Here is a 23,579-nt window from a genome sequence, read left to right as displayed (position 1 = left end):
AAATGCCTGGGGATTTTTCAAAGTTTTAGTTGCAAATCTTTGGGGAGATATTTTGTTTCTCTTCCCCTCCCCCTATTCCCAAACAAGAGTCACATTTTTTTCACTGGAAGGATTGCTGCCACAAATAGCTATGTGAATTTAGCTGAAGGGAAGATGAATCTCAACAAAAGCTTTCCTAAAAATAAAATCTTAAGAAGTGTCATTTTAAAGACATTGACAAGAGTTAAGTGTTCAAAATGTAAAAAGAGTTCAGTATTATTTTTCAGTTTATTCAGTTAATGTGAAATACCCCTCAGCAATGTAAAACTGATTTGGTTTGCTGAAGCCCCATATTTATTTACTCTCAGCATTTTTTGATAAGGAAAACAAGGAGTGCCTCTTAACGTTCTAGGTCAAAGTACAGGTGTGCTGCTATAGAAAGTACTTTTTGTGTTTGGGATGAAAGGTGGAGTAGCCTTTGATGTTTGGCTCCACCTTGATTACCCTGCTTGATACAGCATCCTTGACCAATAGCTAATATGCACAGAGAGAAGCACAAAGGAGTATTATCATTTCAGAATGGATTGTGTGCGTCGTCATCAGTGATGTCTTAAAAATACTATGTAGTTCTCATGAAAACTGCACGGTTGACAGCCCTATGAACTGACATCTTCGATCCACAAATTGACATCCATCTATCCTGCTGTGGTAATGGACACTTCTTTATGTTGCCCCATGATGTGCCTTACTTCTTTTTTGGAGGGAACCATCTTTAGAGGGAGGGAAAAGTTTATTATTTAATGTTTATTTGAAAAGTTGGTGAACTCTGTTTAGAGTTTTACTGTATTAACAAATCAAAGACAGAGGTTCCTGAGCAGTGTTCCCTCTCAGCTGAACACTTGGGCCGCCACTGAGGAGAGATTCAGCTGCTGCCCTTGTGATTAGTAGAGCACCCACAGCCAGCACTATGTTTTCTAAAGGTAGTATACACCCGCAAATGCCTTGGTGCACATAACAAAATTTATTCTGCTCATGGATGGAAAAAATTAGAGTGAACTCTGTCCCTGAGTATGTTACATCCTAAATTCACTTTACATGACCACCCAATATTTATCAGTTACCAGCAATGGTGCTGATTGTGATCATGTAGTAGAAGACAGTGCTACTTGTTTACTTTGTGATATGGACAGTTGCAACTAAGGGCTAAACTGAGACTATCTGCTCTTCTCACTTCACACATTGATGCTTCTCCAACCTGGGTCAGATTTGAATCAAATTCCTAGAAGTAAAGGGCTCTGTATCCTGAGTCTCAAGTTTCGCAGAAGCATCCAGTGCTCCTTTTATAAAATGCCTTGGTATCGCTTGGCATGATCTAAATTGTTGTTGGACTGACTAGCAGAATTAATAATTTTGCTCTTTCTACAATTGCTGAAGCAGATTCTTTTTAAAAGGTTTGATAACTAGAAAAACAAAGTTACACCCACTTCCCTTAGTGCTACCATCTGAAAGCACACTTCCCACTGTGTACTCTATAAAGCTGTATTATACTTAAAATAAAGTGTGTGTGTGTGTGTGTGTGTGTCTATGCGTCTATGCTATTACTGAGATTGCTGCAGAGAAGTATTCATCCTACAGGGAACAGGCAATAGCTTCATATAAGGTATATAGTGCATACATGTGCTGCTTCTCAGGGCTATCTCTGGGTCATATTGCAGGTATTTTTGCATTTAACTATTGAATTTTTATTTTGGGATACTCCAACTGATCAGTAATTCAAAAGTGACCACATCTAAAAAAAGACAAGCTATCAAGTCCTTTGTTAATGTTTTCCTTCCTTTGCTATGTATGAGCACTGTTTCCTACTAGTTATAAACAAGATTGTGACACAAGGGGGCTGTTGCAGAGCTGCCCTGCTGCTCATGTCTCAAGAAATCTGGCGGACTTTATCCAAAATTCCTTTAAGAACGGCCTAGTATTATGCTCTGACAGACCAGCTCCACCACCTTTATGTAAGTCTCCGTTCCCTCCTCCTCCAGTGCCCAGCCAGCCTCTTCTGGTCAGTCAGAGACATGATCTGCTCTCTCTATGCTCCAAGTTTTGAGGTGGCTAGTAGTTGCATGCTCTAAGAAGGGAGGCCCCTGTATAGAGATGCAAGTGAGAGTTCTTGGAGTTTTTCTGCCACTCCCATTCTATATACAGCAGTGCATGTCCTGCTCCAATCTGGCCCTAACATTAACAGCATGAAGGAGGCAAACAATCTGACTTCATCTTGGGCTAAGTCCACGCTGGCACTTTACTGTGCTACAACTTTTTGGCTCGGGGTGGGTGTGAAGAATCACCTCCCCACCCCTAAACACAGCAAGTTACCGCACTGTAAACCACCAGTGTAAACAGGCCGCACTGGCAGTTGCTCTCTGTCCCTTGTGAGGGTGGTTTACCTAGAATGTTGGGAGAGAGCTTTCTCAGCACTCCTGATGTGGCCACACTGCCGCGTTAAAGTGCTACCTCTGCAATGCTCTGCATTTTAAAATGCAGGCAAACCCTTGGAAGAGTGTTTGCAACTAATCTATAAAACTAGTTTCACCCACTTCTTCCACCAGATGGAGAAACTTGAAAAAAATTAAAAGAGAAATAAGTTGGCGTAGGGAGAACAAATAGTCAAAATTGATCCCTTTTTTCAGGGCCTTTTAATAGTAGCAGATCCTCAGCTGGTATAAATTGTCCTACCTCCATAGAAACCAGTTCCTCTGGGTCTGTCCTCTAGACTGTAAATTCTCCAGGCCTGATTCTTCTGTCTCGATATTTGGGACTTGTACAGAATTGAGAGTACTGTCAGTAATTAACAAACAGTACACAATAATAATTATTAAAATGAACAGGCAACTTTGTTTTTCTGCTCTTTCAAGCCTAATAATTTATTGAAAGTATGAAGTGAGAAAGGAGGCGGGACCCATGTAATATACATAGAACATTTAGTTGTGACTTTGGAACAGAAAGTGCTTTTGTAAGGCTCTAGCTTTTCCATCAGGTTGACTGAATAGTTTTGGGGGTTTAAGGAAGTAAAGCCTCCAGTTGTCAATACATTGCTAGCTCTAGGTGAGGTTCCATTGTCTGTGTTGTTCAGAAGGTCAGAGTAGGTGATCAAAATGGTCCCTTCTGGCCTTGGAGTCTGATAATCTGTAGTTAGACTATGAGCGTGAATGTAGAAAACTTCAGTTTCATGGATTGAATACCTAATTCATGCCATTATTACAAATATCCAATCTTTCAAAATAGCGAATATCAAAAGTGTCTATCGTCCTTCTCTTTTTCTCTTTTCACTTCACTGATAAAACCTCTAATGAAGTCTTTATTATGAGTTTGCATTAAACCCTGCATGTCCATGGAAAGCTTTGTTCTTGAAATAGTTTTGCTTTTATGAGGCCTGTTTTTAACTTTCTGTCATCTCAAAATTGCAGCTTCAAAATGTTGGCACTTGGTATACACTGTCGTTATGTTGTTTACTATGCTTTTGTTAGTATTTTTGATACTTCATCTTTCTTTTAATTGTTTCTGAGCATGTTGGTTTATTTCACCTTGATATAGAATTCAGACATTATCTGTGATCACTCATGGTGTTACTGCCCTTCATTAATTTGACATTAGAAAGGTGTGATTCATATTGTTACAAGAGTTGTTTTGGAAAGCATATTGGGCATATCATTATAGCATACATAGCAAGGAGATATTTAATGTGTGTGATTTTTATGACAGATATGAAGTGGGGGGGGGAGAGGGTTGGAGAGCCAGATTTCATGTGGCTGTTTGAAGTAAATGTTTAATGAACAGAATATTTTGTCAGGCCATTATTTTGTTCCCATTTATATAGCTATTACTTCTGCCTATAGACTGCAAAATATATTGAGCAGTTGAGAGAATTAATTTTTTTATACCCTATGACAAGTTTGCCTGAAGATTTTGTGTCTATAGTAACACATTGTTGTCTTTTAACTTCATGGAAACCTCGTCTATTTAAAAAGGACAACTGAGTTGTCTTGTTTGGATTTGTCCAACAGAAATAATGTATCGTGTAGTCACATAGTGTTCCATCATTAGATCCTTTGCATCTTCATGGTATAACACTGCCTGACTGAGTCCTGGTGGGACTTCCTTACACTGGATAACATCCAGCTGTAATGTATATGAATCCCAATCCTGTGGAAATCACTGTGTCAAATACTGCAGTGTCATGCATTTTGTTGGCATTGGCTATATATTGTGTGTAATTGGTCAAGTAACGAAATTTGCTTGTGAAAAATGTATGTAACATACCAAGGGGAAAGAATGGGTGTATAATATATCAAGCAAAACAAGTAATATGGGGATGTAAGACAAGCAACTGCTTTGCACATTATCAGGTGAGCGCTGATCCGGAAACCACAACTTTTTGGTCTGTTACATTTTTTTAAAGAAATTACTTGATTTTCACCCAGACTTGGTAAACAGAAAGAGTGCATTCATATCCATAGATCATTGTTATTTCTGACCTACGAACTGCTCCACCAAACCACTTCAGCACTTTTGTCATTAAGTCATGTGAGTAACCCCATGTACTTCAGGGGGACTTAAATGGTTAAAGTAAGTGAAGCAAGTGCTGAAGTGCTTTGCTGCATCTGCATTTCTAGCACTGGACTCAAAACCCATTGAAGTGAATAGAGTTCTTACACATCTTTTTTTTAAATTGATAGTATCTGGCCCTTATGTCTCTGCTATTTACATCTCTGATCTTCCAGTGAAATAAAATGCAGACATTAAAAAAAAAACCACTTTAAAAATATCAGTTAAAGACTAACATGGCTACCCCTCTGAAACTTATGAAATGAAGAGTTCATCTGCCAGGTAGAGGAATTTGTGGGGCTCAATAACAGCTTTCTTTTACATATTTATATCTGCTACTTTCCTTGATAAACCTCCTTTCTAGCCCGTTAGTGAAATCCTGACCCCTCTGAAACCAAGAGAGTTTTGCCATTTAACTTCAACTGGGCCAGGATTTCATGGTACGTAAATTACATGCACTTTATATATTTCAGAATATCAACATGGTGCATGGAACTCTACTTTTCCTTACAGTCACATGTTTGATCAGTTCACAGGTGATATGTGATTTGTGAGTACATCACCACATAGTCTTCTCAGAATTTGGTCCAGAATGTAACTGGATCATGTAAAGAGATGTCCTACAAACTCATAGTGGTGTAGCAGTAAAATAAATTCCCAGATTTCTAATTTTCCTACAAGTTAGTCTTTCCAGACCTCAAATGAAAATTTTACAATTTGGGAATTTTCTACTTATTTGAAGACTAGAGGAATATTATCAAACCTAATTTATGACAATTTTGTAGTAATATTATAAGATGTATTTTGTTTGTTTTAGATGAATTAAGGAAAGGAATGCCATTACCAGGGGTATTATTGTAATAATGCCCCAAAGTAGATGCTTCACAGAAAAATAAGAGACACATGGCCTACCCTTAAGAATTTACAATGTAGAGAGGGAGAAAAGTGAGATGAAACAAAAGAGGATAGGGAACCTAGGTACAAAGGTTACAGATGTCAGCTCAAGTTATCTGACAGCATGTCATGATAGTGTGGTGTTCTTTAAATGTTAATTCAGAGAGGGAATTCAATAGTTTGTGATTTATTGTTTAAAATTAAAACTACTGTGACATTTTAAAAGATAACTGTAATAGGAAACGTTTTTTTAAACGGACATTGTCAAGGGAGTTTTCTTGATAAAGTAATTGTTTTACATTCTTGTTCATCATTTCCCCCTGGACGGTTGAAAATGAAAACTCTGCTTCCCAGTGCCTCCTGACCCCTCAAGCCCTTTTTACTTGCATTCTGGTTTGTTTTTATAGGGTTACTCATGAGTGTTGTGCTTTTTGGCATTGATATATTTTTCAGAAAAAAGAGAATTGAAGCATTTGTTTTGAAAAAAGAAAAACACATTTAAAGAATTACATGGACTTTGCAAACAGATATAAGAAAATGAAAGGTAGGTCAAATTTCAGGCCTACATACATGACAGTATCCCTTTCATTTTAAAATCTATGCTTTATTTGACAAAAAAAATTAACAATTCTTGTAGTGTTACATTAAGCAATGGCAGTGAAATGTCAAAATAATATTATTGTCTTAACAGTTGGTTTTCTTCTATTGAATTATGTTGTTTTTAAATGCAAATGATTGCTTGGTTAGTCAATGTCTCCCTTTCTGTAATCTGACTTCTTTACTTATAGTTTGTTTTAAATATGATAATTGCGAAGAAAATGCTTAAGATAAAGGACCAGTGACTAACATACAGAGGGGCTGTTAAAGACCCAGAGAATTTTTCATTTTTCCCCCCTCAGCATTTATATCAATCTTTCATTTTATTACACACACACACACACACACACACACACACACACACACACACACACACACACACACTCTCTCTCTCTCTCTCTCTCTCTCTCTCTCTCTCTCTCTCTCTCTCTCTCTCTCTCTCTCTCTCTCTCTCTCTCTCTCTCTCACTGATAATTCGTGTACAAGGATTCAGTTCAGGAATGATTGTGTGTGTGTTAGTGTTGGGATTTCTGTTTAACAAATTTGGGGTTGCTTATCCATTTGTTCAGTTACCAGAAAAGAAGAAAAATAAATGCTATGGATTCATTTCAGGGCTGCACAGATGATTTGTAGGGCATATCCTCGGGGAAATGAGGGGAACTGGGCATGAGATGCCTTCCCCTCCAAACTTGGTACCTGAATGGGTGATCAGGTCATTAATCTGCAGGTCATTAATCTGTGTGAAGACCCAAGGAATCACTCACATTGCTTGTGTAGTAGGTTGGTTCTATGTGAGATTTAATGACTGAAAACTGGCTTCACACTAGATTTGGATTTTTTTTTCTAAATAATCATCCCAGTATTCAGTTCTGAAAGGCACTGTTGTGTCCATATGTAATAGCTACTCTTAACATATGGAGCTACTGTTCATGGGTATGCATGTGGTACTGTGGGATTGTTTATCTTTTATTTTAGTAAAAGATGAACAGTTGTTGACACAATCACCTTACAGTTGTGTTGAAACTTTGTACTTAAAGAGCTGATGCATTGACAAGGAAGACTTGTGTCAGTGTTTGCTGGATTGAGGCCTATTGAATTTTGAGTTGTTAGCAGAAGATGTTTCTCTTAAATACATTTAGATAACATTAAGGGCCTGACCTATACCCACCAAAACCAGCAAATTCAGAGTTAAGGCTTCTCACTTCATCTTTAATGTACACCCCCACTGTGTCTGGCTTTTCCAGCAGCATATGAAACAGGAGATCACAAACTGTCCTCAGAACCCTGCAACACTTTAGGCAAAAAAGTTTATCACATGACTGCTCTGAGCATTCCAGGTATGTCCATTTACGGTGCACCTGCTGTGCTGCTGAATGTTCCATATATGTTTTAACATTCCATTGATTTCAGTGGAATGTGAATTGATGGTAGCAGTGCACAGCAGGTGTGGAGAACTAGCAGTGAAGTGGGGAAGAATAAGGATACAGTGAGAAGCTTCAACTTTGAATTTCCTGGCTTTTGTGAGTATGAGTCAGACCCTTAATGTTGTTTTAATGTATTTTTTGTGTTTAATTTTTAGTAAAAATTTGAACACGATCCAGGCTACAGAGGTTGCAGTGGATAAGAAGTTTAAAAGCTTTGGTTCAAGATTACAGGAGACTACAAGAAAAGTTAAAGACATGGAAATGAGGATCAAGTGACAGGATACTATTTTGCCTGAGAATACTGAAGATTGTAAAGAATTGAGAAATCGAATTCATGACCCTGGAAATCAAGCTCAGATTAAGAAATGTCAGGTTGGTAGGGGTTCCTGAAAGTATGGAGTTAGGATAAATGGAGATTATTTTTTTTAAATCATATGTTGTGAAACAGCTGTCATTGGGGGATAGGTGGTTTTAAAGTTCTCTACTTTTATTATATATTATGATATACCATGTATCTGGAAAAGCCAACCAAGCAAAACTAGCTCTTAAATCTGAGTGTAGTATTTATGGTTGAAAAAAACTGCTTTTACCCATATTACAGTTCTTTTTTTGTCATTGGGTGGCAAGTTTTATTGTAAAACAGTAATGGAAAATATTGCTCGTGACTAAACGTTTCTTAATCTGGCCACGCTGAGGGCTTTCTGCAGAGACCAGACACAGGGTACACCATGACATTTCAAGATAAGAAGTAGACAAAAATGCACTCAACTGGTGGAAGAGTGGTTTCTTGTTGAGATGACTCTGATTAATAGTGAAACCATGTTTTTCCAAATGTAAACTTTTAATACGTATTGACATTGAGATGAAATTACTGTAAATTCACTTAAGTATTGAGTTATTGTTTGTAATTCAGTGATATGGCATTTATGCTGAGAAGTTGTGCAACAGGAAGTCTAGCCTGAAATTTAGTGAGTGTTTTGGCAAACAAAGGAATAGCTGTGTTTTCATGGTCAAGGTCACTGGTTAGACTTGAAGTCTGAGGGTATACTGGCTACATCCAGTCTGAAGTCTTGCAGAATATAACTGTAATTCAAGTTATTTTTGTTACCTTTCCTTTTATATCTTGGGTCTGAATTTGGTACATCACTTATGCCAATGTTAAACAGGTGTAACTCAGTTACAATCCATTGAGTTATAACATGAATGAGGTCTCATGTATTTTCTAATGATTTCCTTTTGGAGGAGTCCTTATTTTAAAAAGTGGTTTTCTGTTGCATCAGCAGTTCAGTATTTGGTCAACTTCAAGATTTGGATATCTGGAAGGTGACTATAAAAATGGCACTTTCTTACTCAACCATTCTGCTCTGTGTTTATTCAGACACACATCTGCTATCCTACTGACAAAAACTAATTGTATTACTTCTGTGCTAGTGTTGCAAAACTATTAGAAAGACAAGGATGATATTTTTCATTGAACCAACTTCTGTTGGTGAGAGAGACAAACTTTTGAGCGTACACAGGGTTCCTCTGAGTTATATCATATATTAGCTTGTTCATCATTAGTAGTTTTGGTATCAAAGTTCCAGTTGCAGTATCTTCATTACTGGTGAGGAGGCAGGAACCAAAAAGAATCCAGTGTGTCCCTCAGACCCTGGCTAGGTTTACTGGATTGGTGGTTACATCTTTTACTTGTAAAATGTCCGCAGTTGATAAGAGAGGCAATAAATCTGGCATCCCCACAATTATCATTTTTACAGTTCCTTTTCAAAGAGTAATTGTACTTTATTGCACTGTGGCTACATATCAGGATGCTTGTGATTCTGCAAATTACTCTACTTTGAAGGCATGGCAAATTCTAGTTTACAGCGGGGGCTTTCAGTGAAGTTCCCATTGAAAGGGTCAGTAATTGTAAGGGTAGCGGAAGTAACTTTGTGGTGTTCATGTTCTATGTCATGAACTAGCACATGATGTATTTATAAGAAAATACTGCCAATATCAGGGATGACGCATGGTCCTTTCTGAATAGTACAAATGACTATTAGACTTCTCTTAGATACATGATTCAAACAGAGCCAAAAAAGAAAAATTCTGCATTTTGTTTCAATCATACTTAATTTTTGAAGCTGATCCAAGTCTATGCATATTGAAATGAGTGCTGAAATTCTTCGTGGAATGTGCCAGAATCATCACTAAATAGAATCCTGCTGTCTTATCAAAGAGGAGACCCACTGCAGTTGATAATGAAAATTGATATGCTTGGTCCTTTCTTGAGAGAATGGTTTTCATGAGCATCTCATCTCCAGAGCATCGTTTTTAGTAGATGCCTTGCTATCGCTCATTCTGTGATTAACACAGTGCTACTCCATTTCCTTTTCCCATACCATTATGAAGGACCATCATAGACCGATTTTTGTCATATCTCCTTTCACCTGTCAAGATGTTGGATGGCCATATGACTCCAAAGAAATGACCAGTTTCTTGGGAAGGCAATGGGACCAAACAGATTTAGGTGGTGACCAGATAAGAAAGGGCTGGTAAAATTCCATTGGCTTCCTGCTCAGTTTGAAAGATCCTGCTGCTGTTTGCTTTTGAAAAGAAGACAAAAATACCTAGTAACTTTTAAAGTGAAGCCAAGAGTTATTTCTAGATGCCTCTCAAGGGATTTTGTGCCATCTAAAAAGCATGACTGTAGGAATAATTGGAAAGAGTATTAAGTGGATTACATTTTGCTGACTTGAGTACTTTTTTTCTTCAAAGATAAAAACCCTTTGAGAAAGTAAATGGCTTAAATACTAATGCATACCGCAGGACTAGGCTGTATGTTTATAATCTGCCCTGAATACAGGGCAACAAGTAGACTGCCTCAAGAACTGACCAGAGAATGAATTGTGACTTTTTGCAGGATAGCCAAGGCTCCACCTGTTCTCCACCCACTTGCACAGCAGTCAGAGTAGCAGTCCCCCCAGAGCATGGCTGGGCAAAATATGGCCTGGGGGCCACCTGCAGCTTTTGTACATTTCAAAGGAAGAGGCACAGGGGAACCCATGCCAGTAGGGAGCAGCTACCACTCCCCCTTTAAAATATACAGGAGCTGCAGGCAGTTCTAGTACATTTCAAAGGGAGAAGAGCAGTGGGATAGCGACTGCCCCCTTATCGACTATTTGAGTAGTCGATGGAAATTGCATTGGCTACTCGATTAGCTGATTAATCGAAACATAAAATCCCTAAACCCAGCCAATCTCTCAGCGCCCGTTGGCTGGAAACAACCAGCCAATAGGAGCTGGGAGATTGGCCTTGGGAATTGGGGCAATGCAAGCCTCTTCCCCCTCCTAGAGCTGGAAGCCATGTGGACGGAGCAGCCTGTATTTTCAAGCGGTCTGAGGCTTCAGCAGGCAGGGAGTCCAGCCTGCCTTGGGGGTGCTGTAGGGCTGCTGGCTGGGAGATTCTTAGATAAGTGCCTCCCAGCCAGAGACTTCCGCTGGCACCTCTGCTTTTCCTGCACCCCAACTCCCTCAGGTCACTATCCAAACCTTCTGCACCACCTTGCTCCAGGTCACAACTCCCTCCCAGACTCTGTACCCCCTCCTAAACATCTCCCCAAGGCCAGAATCCTCTTCTGCACCCAAACACTCTCTCAGACCCTGTGCCCCAGTCCTCTGCTCCAGATCACAAGCCCCTCTTTCACCCAAACTCCCTCTTGGACCTTACACCATCTCCCTGTACCACACTCCCTTACCCCTTATGCTGTTCTGCACCCAACCTCCATTCTAGACCCCGCATCTCCTCTACAGAAAAGTGCACGGCCCTTGACCACTTTCCAAAATCTTGACCTTGTCCCCCCACAAGTAAAGCAAGTAATCAGTGCAGACATGGGAGGGGAGAGGTTGATAACCGTATCTCCCCTCACTCTCTGGCATAAGTTTAAAGACTAATTGTTTAGGAAATGCAAAGCATATCAAACTCATTCTGTAACAGCAAATGTATAGAAATTATAATGGCTACATTAGAAATTTTAAGACTGCTTCAGTTGCAGTCATTCAAACTATTTGTATTGTGGCGGGGAAAACTACAGTATTCCGTAGCCCTTGAGTTTATTTTTCCTTGTCTCTTTGGGAGAGTCATTTTTCTGTAAATGTAGTAGTTTAATATTATTGAAGGTTATGGGAATCTTCCCTCAATTAGGTTTGCATACTTCTGATTTCTATGCCATTAGAGTATTTACATACTCAAAAGTATTTACATTCTGCTTCTTAATTTTTTTTTTTAATTTCTAGCATCTTGGAATCTTGAAAATGAAGCCTGCATCCTTAACTCATTCTTTATACCATGACTCAATATGTATATTTCTTTATTATCATATTGTTGTTGCTGTTGGTTTTGTTTTTGGGAGGGGAGAAGGGAGGACAAGTATTGATGCATTTATTTTGACAAATTTCAAGGAAGAATTTTATGAAATATCTAAATTAAAAAAACCTCATTAGGTCAGCATTATGACCTTTTATATGAGACCTTTGGTAAATCATACATGATTTCATTGTGGAATTGTGAAATCCTGTCAGAGTACACATCCTGGGTCAAGTGTCATAGCTGCTCCTTTAGTAGTGCAGTGAGGGCCCTGCCTTTAGTAAATTACTATTTTTTCCCTTGTTTTCTGCCCTTTGCAGTTCAGTGCCTAGGATCTTGAGCTTGCTCTAGAACTTTTACTGGGATGGCCTCAAAATGTAGCAACAAAGACACATGACTCCTACTTACTTGTTCTCTTTATTTTATTGTTTGCTAAGTGTTCCTAATTTACTGGCTTTTATCTCATGAAATCTTTAGTTACCCTCATACAAATATAGAGGTTAAATTTCATTTGGTTTTGAAAAATGCATTTTCTTGAGCTATAAATAATACATTTCTCTATTTCATTGCAGGCATTCGCCCTCCGATCATGAATGGGCCCATGCACCCGCGCCCTTTGGTAGCTTTGCTGGATGGCAGGGATTGTACAGTAGAAATGCCTATTCTGAAGGATGTAGCCACAGTGGCATTTTGTGATGCTCAGTCCACACAAGAAATTCATGAAAAGGTAAAACATTTCAATCACACTCCCAGTTGATAAGTATAATGTACGCGTTTTTAGTTACATGAGAATATATGCGTTGTCATGTAAGTTACAGTATTTTGGTTAACAGTTGAAAAGATACCCAACTTGGTCAGGGATTTAGCAAACTTCATGTAGAGGACAAACAGGGAGAAAAAGTATCTTGATTCAAACAGCAAAATATAGCACTGGGTGTAGTGCCTTTGATGATCATTAACCTTGTATTCATTCATTACATATTGTAGAATATCATTCATAGAGAGAAATACAGTAGCTGAGAAACACTATGTGTTTTGTAAATGTTGGTATTTTAGCATATAAATAGGTGGGCGATCATTTTAAAAAAGGGGTCACTTCATACATTTCTGGCCCCGGGCTGCCCTGGAAGAGGTGGGGCCAGGAGACTTCTCGTGCTCCCCTGCCCACAGACCCTGATTGGCTTGGGGGTAGGGGCGCACATGAAGTCTTTGCCCCCCACCCACGGTTCTAAAACAGCTGGCAGTTCCCTCCTAGGTGCCACAGCGGGAGGAGACTTTGAGTGCTCCCCCCTAATCCCTAGGCCCTGATTGGCCTGAGGGTAGGGGGAGCACGCAAAGTCCTTCACCCCTTGCCCCGTTGTGCCGGGGTACATGGCGACTAAAGAAAATCGCCGGCTGTTTTAAAACAGCTGTCCGTTCCCTGTAGAGTTGGTGCCTCTAGTGTGGGAAAGGACTTTGCGCACTCCCTCATCCCCAGGTCTCAATTGGCCTCAGGGCGGGAGAGCAGCAGGATGGCTGTGGGCCAGATCCGGCCTGCAGAGGCTGTCTTGCCCTCCCCTGATATAAAAAAGAGAGTTTACAAAGCAGTAAAGATTCCTTTCTCAGCTATGGGTCCCTGGAGTTTTGAGTGGGTGCCTTATGCACTAAGAACTTACACTGCAGTAAAGACTTGCTGAAACAAATCTTAGCAAAAGATTCATGCATATCGAGATTGGGTGGATAAGCGGCTGTTCTGATTCAGGCATTCCTATCTGTTACTTAAGATACACCTGGCTAGCCCTTTCCCCTATTCAAAAGTTTCAGAGAGGTGGCCATGTTTGTCTGTAACTGAAAAAATGTAAATAACAACAAATAGTCCTGCAGTGTTATCTAGAGTCATCAGCTGGTCTGTGGGCTTGTGTTCCCTCTTGAGAGACTGATGTCTTGGTAAGATCCGCCATCAGTCTCCTATCAGTTTCTAGGGGAGAACACCTGACTCCCATATTTCAGAAGCAATAGGATGGGAAAAACCCCGCTACTCTTAATGCTCACTAAGGGTGCATCTACTCTGCACCTTTAGCTTGAAATAAGCTGCACAATTTGAGCTATGCAAATTGTGTAGCTTATTTTGAGATAATTTTAGTCTACACAGCACCAAACTTGGAAATAAACCGCTATTCCGAAATGTCCCTTAATCCTCATGGAACAAGGTTTACAGGGACAGCGGAATGGCGAGCCAGTTACATTTAGAAACAATGGGCTTGCTTCAAAGGCGCGGAATAGCTATTTCGGAATACTAGGAGTATCCTGAAATACACTGCCGTGTAGACGTACCCTAACAGATCAGGGCCTCCGATGCCTGATACTGCCAATTTGGGAACTAAAGAAGCCTTATCTTCTTGCTACCAAAAATCAGTGCTATGTACAATGAGCGTGATAGCAGAGAAAAATTAGATAAAGAAAAAGGGATTCACCCCAGAAGGATGCCTTCCCTGCTTCCCTCCAGAAGGTCCCAAGGAGGTATATGTCAGGCTCACATGCTAACTTGATGGGCAGGCCAGATGTGTGGGTGTGTGTGTCCCAGATGCTAGGGATTTAGTCTGTGTATTAAACTGAGCTAATGTTCTTGCTACTCTGCAAATATATTATTGGTCTAGTCTCTGACTAATTATTGTAACACTTACGCATGTGACAGTTAGTGGCTCTTTTTTCAAATGCTAGACAGAAGCTGAAACTGAATTATTTAACTTTATTTACTCTACAGTCTTACAAAATACAGCCGTGTTAAAATCTTTAAAAGGCAGGCGTTTTTATATGTCGAAAGACTAATCCTTCCTCACATGGCTGTTAAAGTACAAACAATAATAATTTCCTTTCAGTTAAGTGAATGACTCTTATGCTGTGCCTTTCTGGTATAATCAAGTTCATTATTTCTGTAGCAACCAGATTTCTATCCAAAAATGGATTTAAAATTTTTTTTAAACTGTTGAAAATGTAGAAAGGCAAGTTTACTGATATCCTTAAACCTAACAGCACTAACAGTTTTGTTACTATATAAAGAAAGTCTAAAGGATTTTTTTTTGTCTTGTATTACTTGTTCTTATCGTGTTTAGGGGAAATGTTCTTTTTTCCCTTATGGAAATGTTCAACAGAGGAATGGCTGCATACTCAAGTATTATACATAGTTCCTCTGTTGATATCTTTGTTGTTGATTCTTGGACTTCCTGTCTTAACTTTTAAAAGTCATTGTACCATAGTCCACTCTTGTTGGAACCATTATCTGGAATTATCTTAAAGATTGTTTTCCCTTACTATCAGTGTTGTCTGTCGTCTTCTAACTCAGTTTCCACTTATTTGTTTGTTTATTTTGAGATATAATATTAACAATCTTAATATGGAGAGAAGATGGTAGAATAATAAATTCCTCACTTTGGAAAGCACATGCAATTTCACTTTTCTGAGTGTCCTGTTTTCAACATTATTTCCTACAGAGTAGAAGCCTCTTTAAAAAAAATTATACATCTGGAGGACCTGTCTTTTAATAAAGGATTATGAACTAAGGATCTGAGCTGGTGAATTTTTATTTCTAAGCAAAGTCAGTGGGAGTTCTTCTTGGACTTCACTGGCCGTTGGATTAGGCCCTTAGTTCTCGTTCGTTCTCTCTCTCTCTCTGTTTATGCAGGATCAGCAATGTTTGGAAGAAATCTCTTGGTGATTTAAGGGACAATATCAACCTAAATATGTCTCAAAATTGAAGTTTTATAATAAACTTTGGTTTTGCAACAATAATCAAATTTTATAAAAACCTCAGACAAACAGAAATAATGTTATGATTCTTTTAAATTCTTATTTAAACAGTGTTTGCAATTCAGACATTTCAACATTGTGCAAGTACATGAGAACCTGTAAGTGTAATTGAAAAAAACTATTAGAAACAAATGTGAAATTTGCCTTTCTGTCTTCTTTGAATAATTGGAGAGAAATGCAAAAGAATAAAACATCATAAATATTAAAAATGTATTTAGATTCTAAAGTTTTATTTAATGTTAAGGATGTAAGATACTTATTGTAACATATATATGTCTATGCCTTATTCCTTAACTTAAATGTTTTTTTTTTTTTTTTATCTGAGAGAGATTATTTTAGGTAAAGGTTGCCCCTCTGAAAACCAGCATTCTCTCGTCTGGCAATGAGCCCATGGGTGCTCCAGGACCAGAGAACCTGGGAACCTAATGGCAGGAGGGCCAGGGCAGGGGGGAGCAGGGCCAGCAGCCTGGCTTGGGGCAACACAGGGCTGTGGCTGGCGCCCCATGGCAGCGTGGGGCCAGGCCTGAGTCCTGTGGCAAGCAGGGCTAGGGCCGGAGACCTGTGGCAGACTGGGCTAGCCAGGGAGCAGCTGGGCGAGCAGCCTGGCTAGGCTAGCAGTCAGAAGGGGGGAAGGAGAGGGAGAGCAGGATACCTGCTGAGGTGGTGGTGAGCTGGCAGCAGGTTTGGGGGGCGATGGCAGGGGGACTTCCCCTGCATTGACAGATGCTCTCATTCTGTCCCGAGAATGCTGGTAGAGAGAGGTCCAACCTATACATCCATATTTAAAACACACTGAAATGCATATTACTTTAATTTTAAATTGTCCTTAAAAAGTTGTCTAAGCTCCTCCTTTTGTCTCCTACCTCAAGCCAGACTTATAGGAAAAAAGTTAGTACGGGTAATAGCTGGATCCAATTTATAAGGAGCTAGGAGGGGATGTGATGGGCAAAGAACATAAATATTCGTTCGTTTGGGCTTTTTCCCCTAGATAACAGCAGTCCAGCCTTCAGGTAGATTACTTTATTTATGTTGGCCCCTCAACCCTCTTATCATCAGTTGTTTTCTTAACTGAAATCCAATTAATGGAAATGACCTATAATGCCCTTAATTTCTCTGCATTGGCCATCCCTTACCCAACAAACACCTTCCAGAAAAAAATAATGTAATTTGTATAAATTGTTAGGCTGATGATCTTTTCTAGAAATATCAGCTGTATTTGTTGTAATCAGTGATCTAGAAGGAAAGAGCATTTAGAAGTTCAAAACTGTAACTGAAAGGGGCACTTGTTTCAAATTATAGCTTGAAAAGGACACTTAAATGACTGAAATCTGATGACTGTTGACCTTTTGGTGACCTCTGATGGGAAGGTCAAAGTTCAATATTTTGGGTTTTCTAGTATTCGGGACCCAGTATTTGGCATTTGTAGATCCATATAAACACTGCAGTTAATTATATTACTAATTAAGAGCCCAGTCCTGTGAGCGTCTTTTTTATTTCCGTTGTCTTATGTGGGACATAGGGAAGCTCAACACCTCTCAGGGCCTCATGCCCCAGAAATATACATATTATTACTCTTATTATTTACATAGCGTACATACTACTTATTATTTACATAGCATACATACTATTAGTCTTATTTACATATTTGTGAATGATGCTTTGTTTCATGACTTTAAAAATTAAATTCACATTCAACCCACAATATTTGAATGGAGTTAATGCGGCATATAATAATTTAAGATAATGTTTACATCTTAAATGTAACACACTATTTCAGTATTTTAATTTTAAAAAAAAGCAAAGCCTTAAAATTACAATGTGATTTGCTGAACAGTTCAGTAATAGTAATTGTTTTATGCTTTAAATGCAGATATCTGGCCATACTAACAACTATCACTTTGCGCCACTAGATTTATTCTGGTGTTCAAAATATATATCTTTCACATCTGTTATCTGCCATACCCTGATACTAAGCAAGTATTTACATCAGGCCATTTTGGGGTATTGAGGAAAGGAAGTAAGAAGGAGAGATGATAGAAACCCAGGGAAAAGGGAATAATTTACTGATTTCAAAAGAGCTTTTTTCTCAGTAAAAACAGAACATTTGTATATTTTCATATATTTCTTGGTTTTGAAAGATATATAAGGTCTGCTATGAGAGTAACATAGAGATAAATGGTTGTAGCAGTGTGAGGGGAAGATTTTAGAGCAGATAGGGAGAAGCAGCATGATTGGAGGAGAGCCTATATGTGGGGAAAACAGCATGTTAATAATAAACAGTGGGCAAACGTTAGCACTCTTTACCCAGTCTGCTGTTATTCCCCGTATATTAATATGGGAAAAACCTCTCAAACCAAAGGAAAGTTTGAAATCTAGTAGTTTTCAACTGTGATAATTGAAAATAGTTCTTCTACAGTGCTTCTCTTGGATAGATCACTTCAAATAATCTAAGGGTACGTCTGGACTACATGCCTCTGTCGCCAGAGGCATGTAGATTAGACTACCCGGCATAGGAAAATAAAGCGGCGATTTAAGTAATCGCCGCCGCTTCATTTAAATTTAAATGGCTGCCTCACTGAGCCAACAAACAGCTGATCGGCTCAGCGTGGCAGCCATTTAAATGAAGCGGCGATTATTTAAATCGCTGCTTCATTTTCCTATGCCGGGTAGTCTAATCTACATGCCTCTGTCACCAGAGGCATGTAATCTAGACATACCCTAAATGACCCTCACAAGGCTATTATGAAGTTATTGAATATTAACGTGTTCCTGATACTTCATCTCATGTTCAAAACTCTGGGCTACCAAACTCTAACTTTGCTAGTTTGGGGGACAGATGAGATAGTGAAGTAGTGAGGGTTTCACACCTCCTGAAAAATATGCCACAGATAGCAATACTTAATGACTGTGGCTTTTTTAAAGTATTGACTTAGACGTGAGGCTAGAAAACTCATTCATTTGTTTAGAGATAGTTAATATATTTGGCAGAACAGCTCCCTGGAATGTTCTGTTTCAGTTCTTTACCCCATGTTCACCGACCATCATAGATCACTACTTCTGGGAAGACAGGCAGTCAGCATGTTTAAACATTGATTTCTGAGTTTCATGTTATTATAAATGTTGAGTTTTCTCACTAGTGCAGAGCACAAAGTCTTGTCTAAACAATGACTGTGTGAAGTTAAGCAGCATGTTTTTGCCAAAAGCAGTGTGTTTTTCAAACCAAGTAATATGGAATGTGTGATAATTGGGACCTAGATTTCTTGCATCCAATTAGGGAGACTCAGTTGAGTCACATACAGATGTAAAATTGATATAAAGCTATTGCTCATTAAACAAATCTGTTAACAGATCTTGCATTGCTCTTATTTACATTAACTGTTTTAATTTCTTTACACAATGAAATATGCCTTTTAGGTAGTCTCTGCTCTCATGAAGTCATCAAAAAGTGTTTCTAAAAGTAAAAAATATAACATTGTTCCACCTTTGTTCGATCACAATCTCGACTAAACTATCATTTTTTCTCAGTTACTGGAACTAGCTATTTCACTGCATATAATTTGTGGTGGCTTAACCTAAAATATTTTGGGTTTTGTTATCCAAATATGCAAGCCTACAAAGATTCTTCCAGAACATTACCTGGATCTCTGATCATCCCGACTGGACCATTCAACATTCTTTCTTTTTCTCCCCTCCTTTCTTCCATGCACAAAAGGCGTATCGCTCACATTCTTATGTTCCGGGCTCATGCACTATCATCTTGCTTCACAGTTACAGTACTCTCTCTTTCCAGTCTGCAACCTGCCCCTTCTCTCCGGCTACGTCAAGACTACAGGCTTCTTTCGGAAGAAGCTTTTTTGGAAGAGATCTTCCAAAAAAAGTCTTCCTAAAGAGAGCGTCCATGCCGCAAAAGTACATCAAAAAAGCGATCTACTTTTTCGAAAGAGAGCATCCAGACTGAATGGATGCTCTCTTGCATGTAAACTGTGATTCCTATGGATGGAATGGCCACCAGTGCTTTTTCCTCTTTCCTCCTCTTCCGAAAGAACTCTCTTCTCCGTCCACATACGCATTTTTGCGAAAGAGCTCTTTCGCAAAAAGGCTTCTTCCTCGTACAGTAAGGATTACCAATGCCAGAAAAAACCCTCTGCTCTTCCGATTTTCTTGTGGAAGAACACATGTGCAGTGTGGATGTTCCTCAAGTTTTGTCAGAAAAATGTCTGTTTTTCTGACAAAACTTTGTAGTGTAGACCTACCCTCCCAATTCCAAGATCCCTCCCTTCCCATTTTGTTTGCCATTAATACCTTTTTCTGGCATACAAGACCCTTCTGACTTCTTTCTTAGTATCACTTTCACTAGTTCGCTTCTGTACCCGCTAAAAGAATTCCAGAGTCAAACAGATCCCTAGTGCTTTTGTGGTGTCTACAGCTCCCTTAGTTCAGCTTTCCTACTGGTCTCAGACTTTCTAACCACTGTGGTATATTCTGCAGCTCAGTTTTTATAGTACCCAAGTGGAGCCCACAGAGCATGTGAGATAGGTAATAGGTCTGTAAAATGTTAACTGATTAAACAATAGGTTTAATTGGTTAACCTGCACGCTGTGTCATGCTGTGGAGTTGGAGGGCAGAAGAGGGGGGTTGGTGGGCCCGACCACATGCTTGTTAATTGGGTGCCAGTTAACCCATTATCCTTTTACATCTCTAATATGAAACTAGAAAAACAATCTAAGCCGAGTAAAAAGAGACGGAAATTGTCATCCCACTAATTTTCAGGCCACAGATGACAGCACTAAGACTGATTAACCACATCATCAAACAAAGTTTATATTCTGGACTGGGATTCAGGGTTCATATCAAAGTGCATGTACTTTCTCGCTTTCTTTTAACAATGCAATATGACATTCTTATTACCTAGATAGGCTACTAATTTTGAATTTTTTTTGACTCACTGAATTGCTATGCTGAAAATCTCTGGTTTTCCTTAAGACTTGCATGCTCCCTTGGACATAAGAATTTTACTATATCACATAACATACAATCCAAGCATCAAAATCTTACTGAATTCAGTTAAAAAGCAACTGTTAAATTTCACTGATCCAGTCAAAAGCATAAAGTCACTGTTACAAAAATGGTATATTTCCATATTTTTGGTTTAAGTTAAAAGTTTGGGAAATTTAAAAAGTTAACATCCCATTGAATTCAATTTTTATAGAACTCACACAATGATTAGTTTTGATATAGAATTTTTTTAGAAGTTTTTTTTATTCTGAATTAAGCTAAAATTACATGAAGGGAGAGATTTCATAGTGAAGCAGACATTTAAAAAGTACACACACAAATAGATATTGGTAGCATTGTTTTACTGCAGTAGTGGGCAACTGAGTTGCATGTGGCCCATCAGGGTTCTACATGTGACCTGCAAGACATTTTGTTTTCATTGCTCACATGCAGGGTTGCCAGATTCCTCTGCTTTCCATCTATGTAGAGTTTTTTCCTACCAGTATTACTAACGTGACACACATGTAAAGCAAGGGCATGTGAAATGAGGTGCGTGCTGATTGCACATAACATTGACTGTGAGAGCCATTCAGAGTGCTGCTTCAGATCAGTCGGCACCCCACACGGATGTTAGGTATGCAAGTGCAGTTAGCAAAACTAACCTATCCTGGAAGACCGTTTTGGTTAGGACAATCTGCCAGCTCACTGAGATGAAGGATCACTTCTGTGGCCCACTCACTAGCCTAAGTTACCCATCACTGTTTCACTATGTCTTCGACTTTTTCTATTTATTTATATATGAATAAAAGCCTTTTACCCCACCGTTAGCTTCTCCTCTTTGAGTCTACATTGAAGCCATAATCTTGCATTTGTTACTTCATTGTTGTTTACTTTGCTACCATAGGTTCTGAAAGAATCTGAGCAGAGTGGTAGCTTGCCCTTCTTATTTACCATTTTTAAAGTATATCTCAAAGGAAAGTATAATGATTTTAAAAAATGGAGAAGGCTAGGATCATAGAATCCTACAAACCTAGAACTGGAAGGGAACTCGGGAGATCATCGAGTCCAGTCACCTGCGCTCACGGTGGGACTGAACACAGTTTAGATCATCCCTGATAGATGTCTATCTAATCTGCTCTTAAATATCTCTAGTGATGGCAATTCCACAACCTGCCTACACAATTTATTCCAGTGTTTACCCACCCTGACAGTTTGGAAGTTTTCCCTAATGTCCAAACTAAACTTCCCTTGTTGCAATTTAAGTCCGTTGCTTCTTGTCCTATCATCAGAGGCCAAGGAAATCAGTTTTTCTCTCTCCTCTTTGTAGCACCCTTTTAGATACTTGAAAACTGCTATCATGTCCCCTCTGTCTTCTCTTTTCTAAACTAAACAAGCCCAATTCTTCAGTCTTTCCTCATGGCTCATGTTTTCTAGACCTTTAATCATTTCTGTTGCTCTTCTCTGGACTTTCTCCAATTTTTCCACATCTTTCTTGAAATGTGGTGCCCTGAACTGGACACAGTATTCCAACTGAGGCCTAATCAGCGCAGAATAGATCAGAAGAATAACTTCTCATGTCTTGCTCACAACACTCCTGTTAATGCATCCCAGAATCATGTTTGTTTGTTTTTTGAAACAGTGTCACATTGTTGACTCATGTTTAGCTTGTGGTCCACTATGACTCCTAGATCCCTTTCTGCAGTGCTCCGTCCTAGACAGTCACTCCCATTCTGTATGCGTGGATGAGTGGATTTATTTTCAAACCTGATATATTAAAGTTTTGTGTTATTTCCTCAAGGTGAAGTGAGCTGTTTGGTACCTTAAGGCTGAGAAAATAGCGTAAAGGGTTGGAAACCACCCTCCAACCCACAGGGAGAACCTGGAGTCAGTATCTGTATCTGTCCCAAAGTGGAAGCTCTGATTTTGTTGTATTGGGGATCTTCAATAACGTCTGTATTACTAGGTGACTGTTCACCTTGGATCTGATCCAAAGTCCACTGAAGTTCCTGGGAGCCTTTGAATTAACTTCACTGGGCTGTGGATCAGGCCCCTAATGAACAATTTTTAATAGTTATCAAAAAAAAAGTTCAGTAAATCTAGTCAGATTAGATAAACAAGGGTTACATGGTCTATCCCAACAGCAAGTGACACCTAAATTCTAGCCACATTTGCAGCTGCTAACCTTGCAGATCTTGTGAAACACCGTGCACTAGTGCAGGCTGCCCGAAGCTCATCAGAATTTGCTTGTAAAAAGTCAAATCTCTTAAAGTACTGCCATGCTCAGGAAGCAGTATGTTAATTTTGCAGACCATTTAGAATTGGTTTTCAACAACTATCTCACTGTACCGTTCAATACCATATCTAGCAAATGTATCACGAGTGCTTCAGAAATGCTGTTGATTATGATAACTTCTCTTTTCTGCAGCTTTCTTAGGGTGTTTTTATATTTTTTTTAAAGACTGCTATCCTTGTGTTGATATGTTATTGTTAGTGACATTCATGGCATAATGAATCTTCCACTGAAGATGGTTTCAATCCAGCTTGCATTTCTAATTGGTTGTGTCTAAATGTTAAATAATTCTAGATTTATTAATAGAAAGCTCAAGTGAATCCATGCATAGAAAATATGTAGCCTGAAAAGAACTTTCCTTAAAATATGAGGGCTTTTTTACTTTAAACACTAGAGAAAGTATACTAAGGAAAAAGTGTACTAAGGCACTGTGATCTAAGTTTGGATATGGTGATAAAGCAATTGCATGTAGTGTTGATTAGTTCTGCAGCAGTGCTTTAATTCAGGCAAACTTAAAAAAATGCCATAGAACTAGAAAGTTTAAGTTCTTCCTAGGTTGTCAACTTGAGATCATAAAGGAAACTTGGATTATACGTTGGAAACTTGCAATCAGTTTCGTTTTCTCGCTATATATTTTAGAAATGTTTGTCTGTATGTCTGAGAGTCTCCTCCTA

General features: G+C 38.9%; 1 protein-coding gene across 6 annotated transcripts in view; it reads left to right on the top strand.

Moving 5' to 3' along the window:
* CTBP1 (C-terminal binding protein 1) overlaps nucleotides 1–23,579 on the top strand; it is an 87,137-nt gene that overhangs the window by 22,285 nt on the left and 41,273 nt on the right. For 2 of the 6 annotated variants that reach the window (XM_075930926.2, XM_025185761.3), the window contains 3 exons: nucleotides 5,923–6,013; nucleotides 7,646–7,862; nucleotides 12,407–12,561. In XM_075930926.2, coding sequence (XP_075787041.1) covers nucleotides 7,856–7,862; nucleotides 12,407–12,561 — 162 coding nt within the window. In that variant the 5' untranslated portion in view covers nucleotides 5,923–6,013; nucleotides 7,646–7,855. The remainder of the gene's footprint in view (nucleotides 1–5,922; nucleotides 6,014–7,645; nucleotides 7,863–12,406; nucleotides 12,562–23,579) is intronic. The other 4 variants (XM_006111640.5, XM_075930925.2, XM_006111636.5 and 1 more) reach the window with 2 other exon arrangements.

This window comes from Pelodiscus sinensis, chromosome 4, assembly GCF_052426305.1.
Source record: "Pelodiscus sinensis isolate ZL-2025 chromosome 4, ASM5242630v1, whole genome shotgun sequence".
Taxonomy (NCBI): domain Eukaryota; kingdom Metazoa; phylum Chordata; order Testudines; family Trionychidae; genus Pelodiscus; species Pelodiscus sinensis.
Note: the sequence above shows the minus strand (reverse complement) of the source record. Positions and strands in the feature narration are given on the sequence as shown.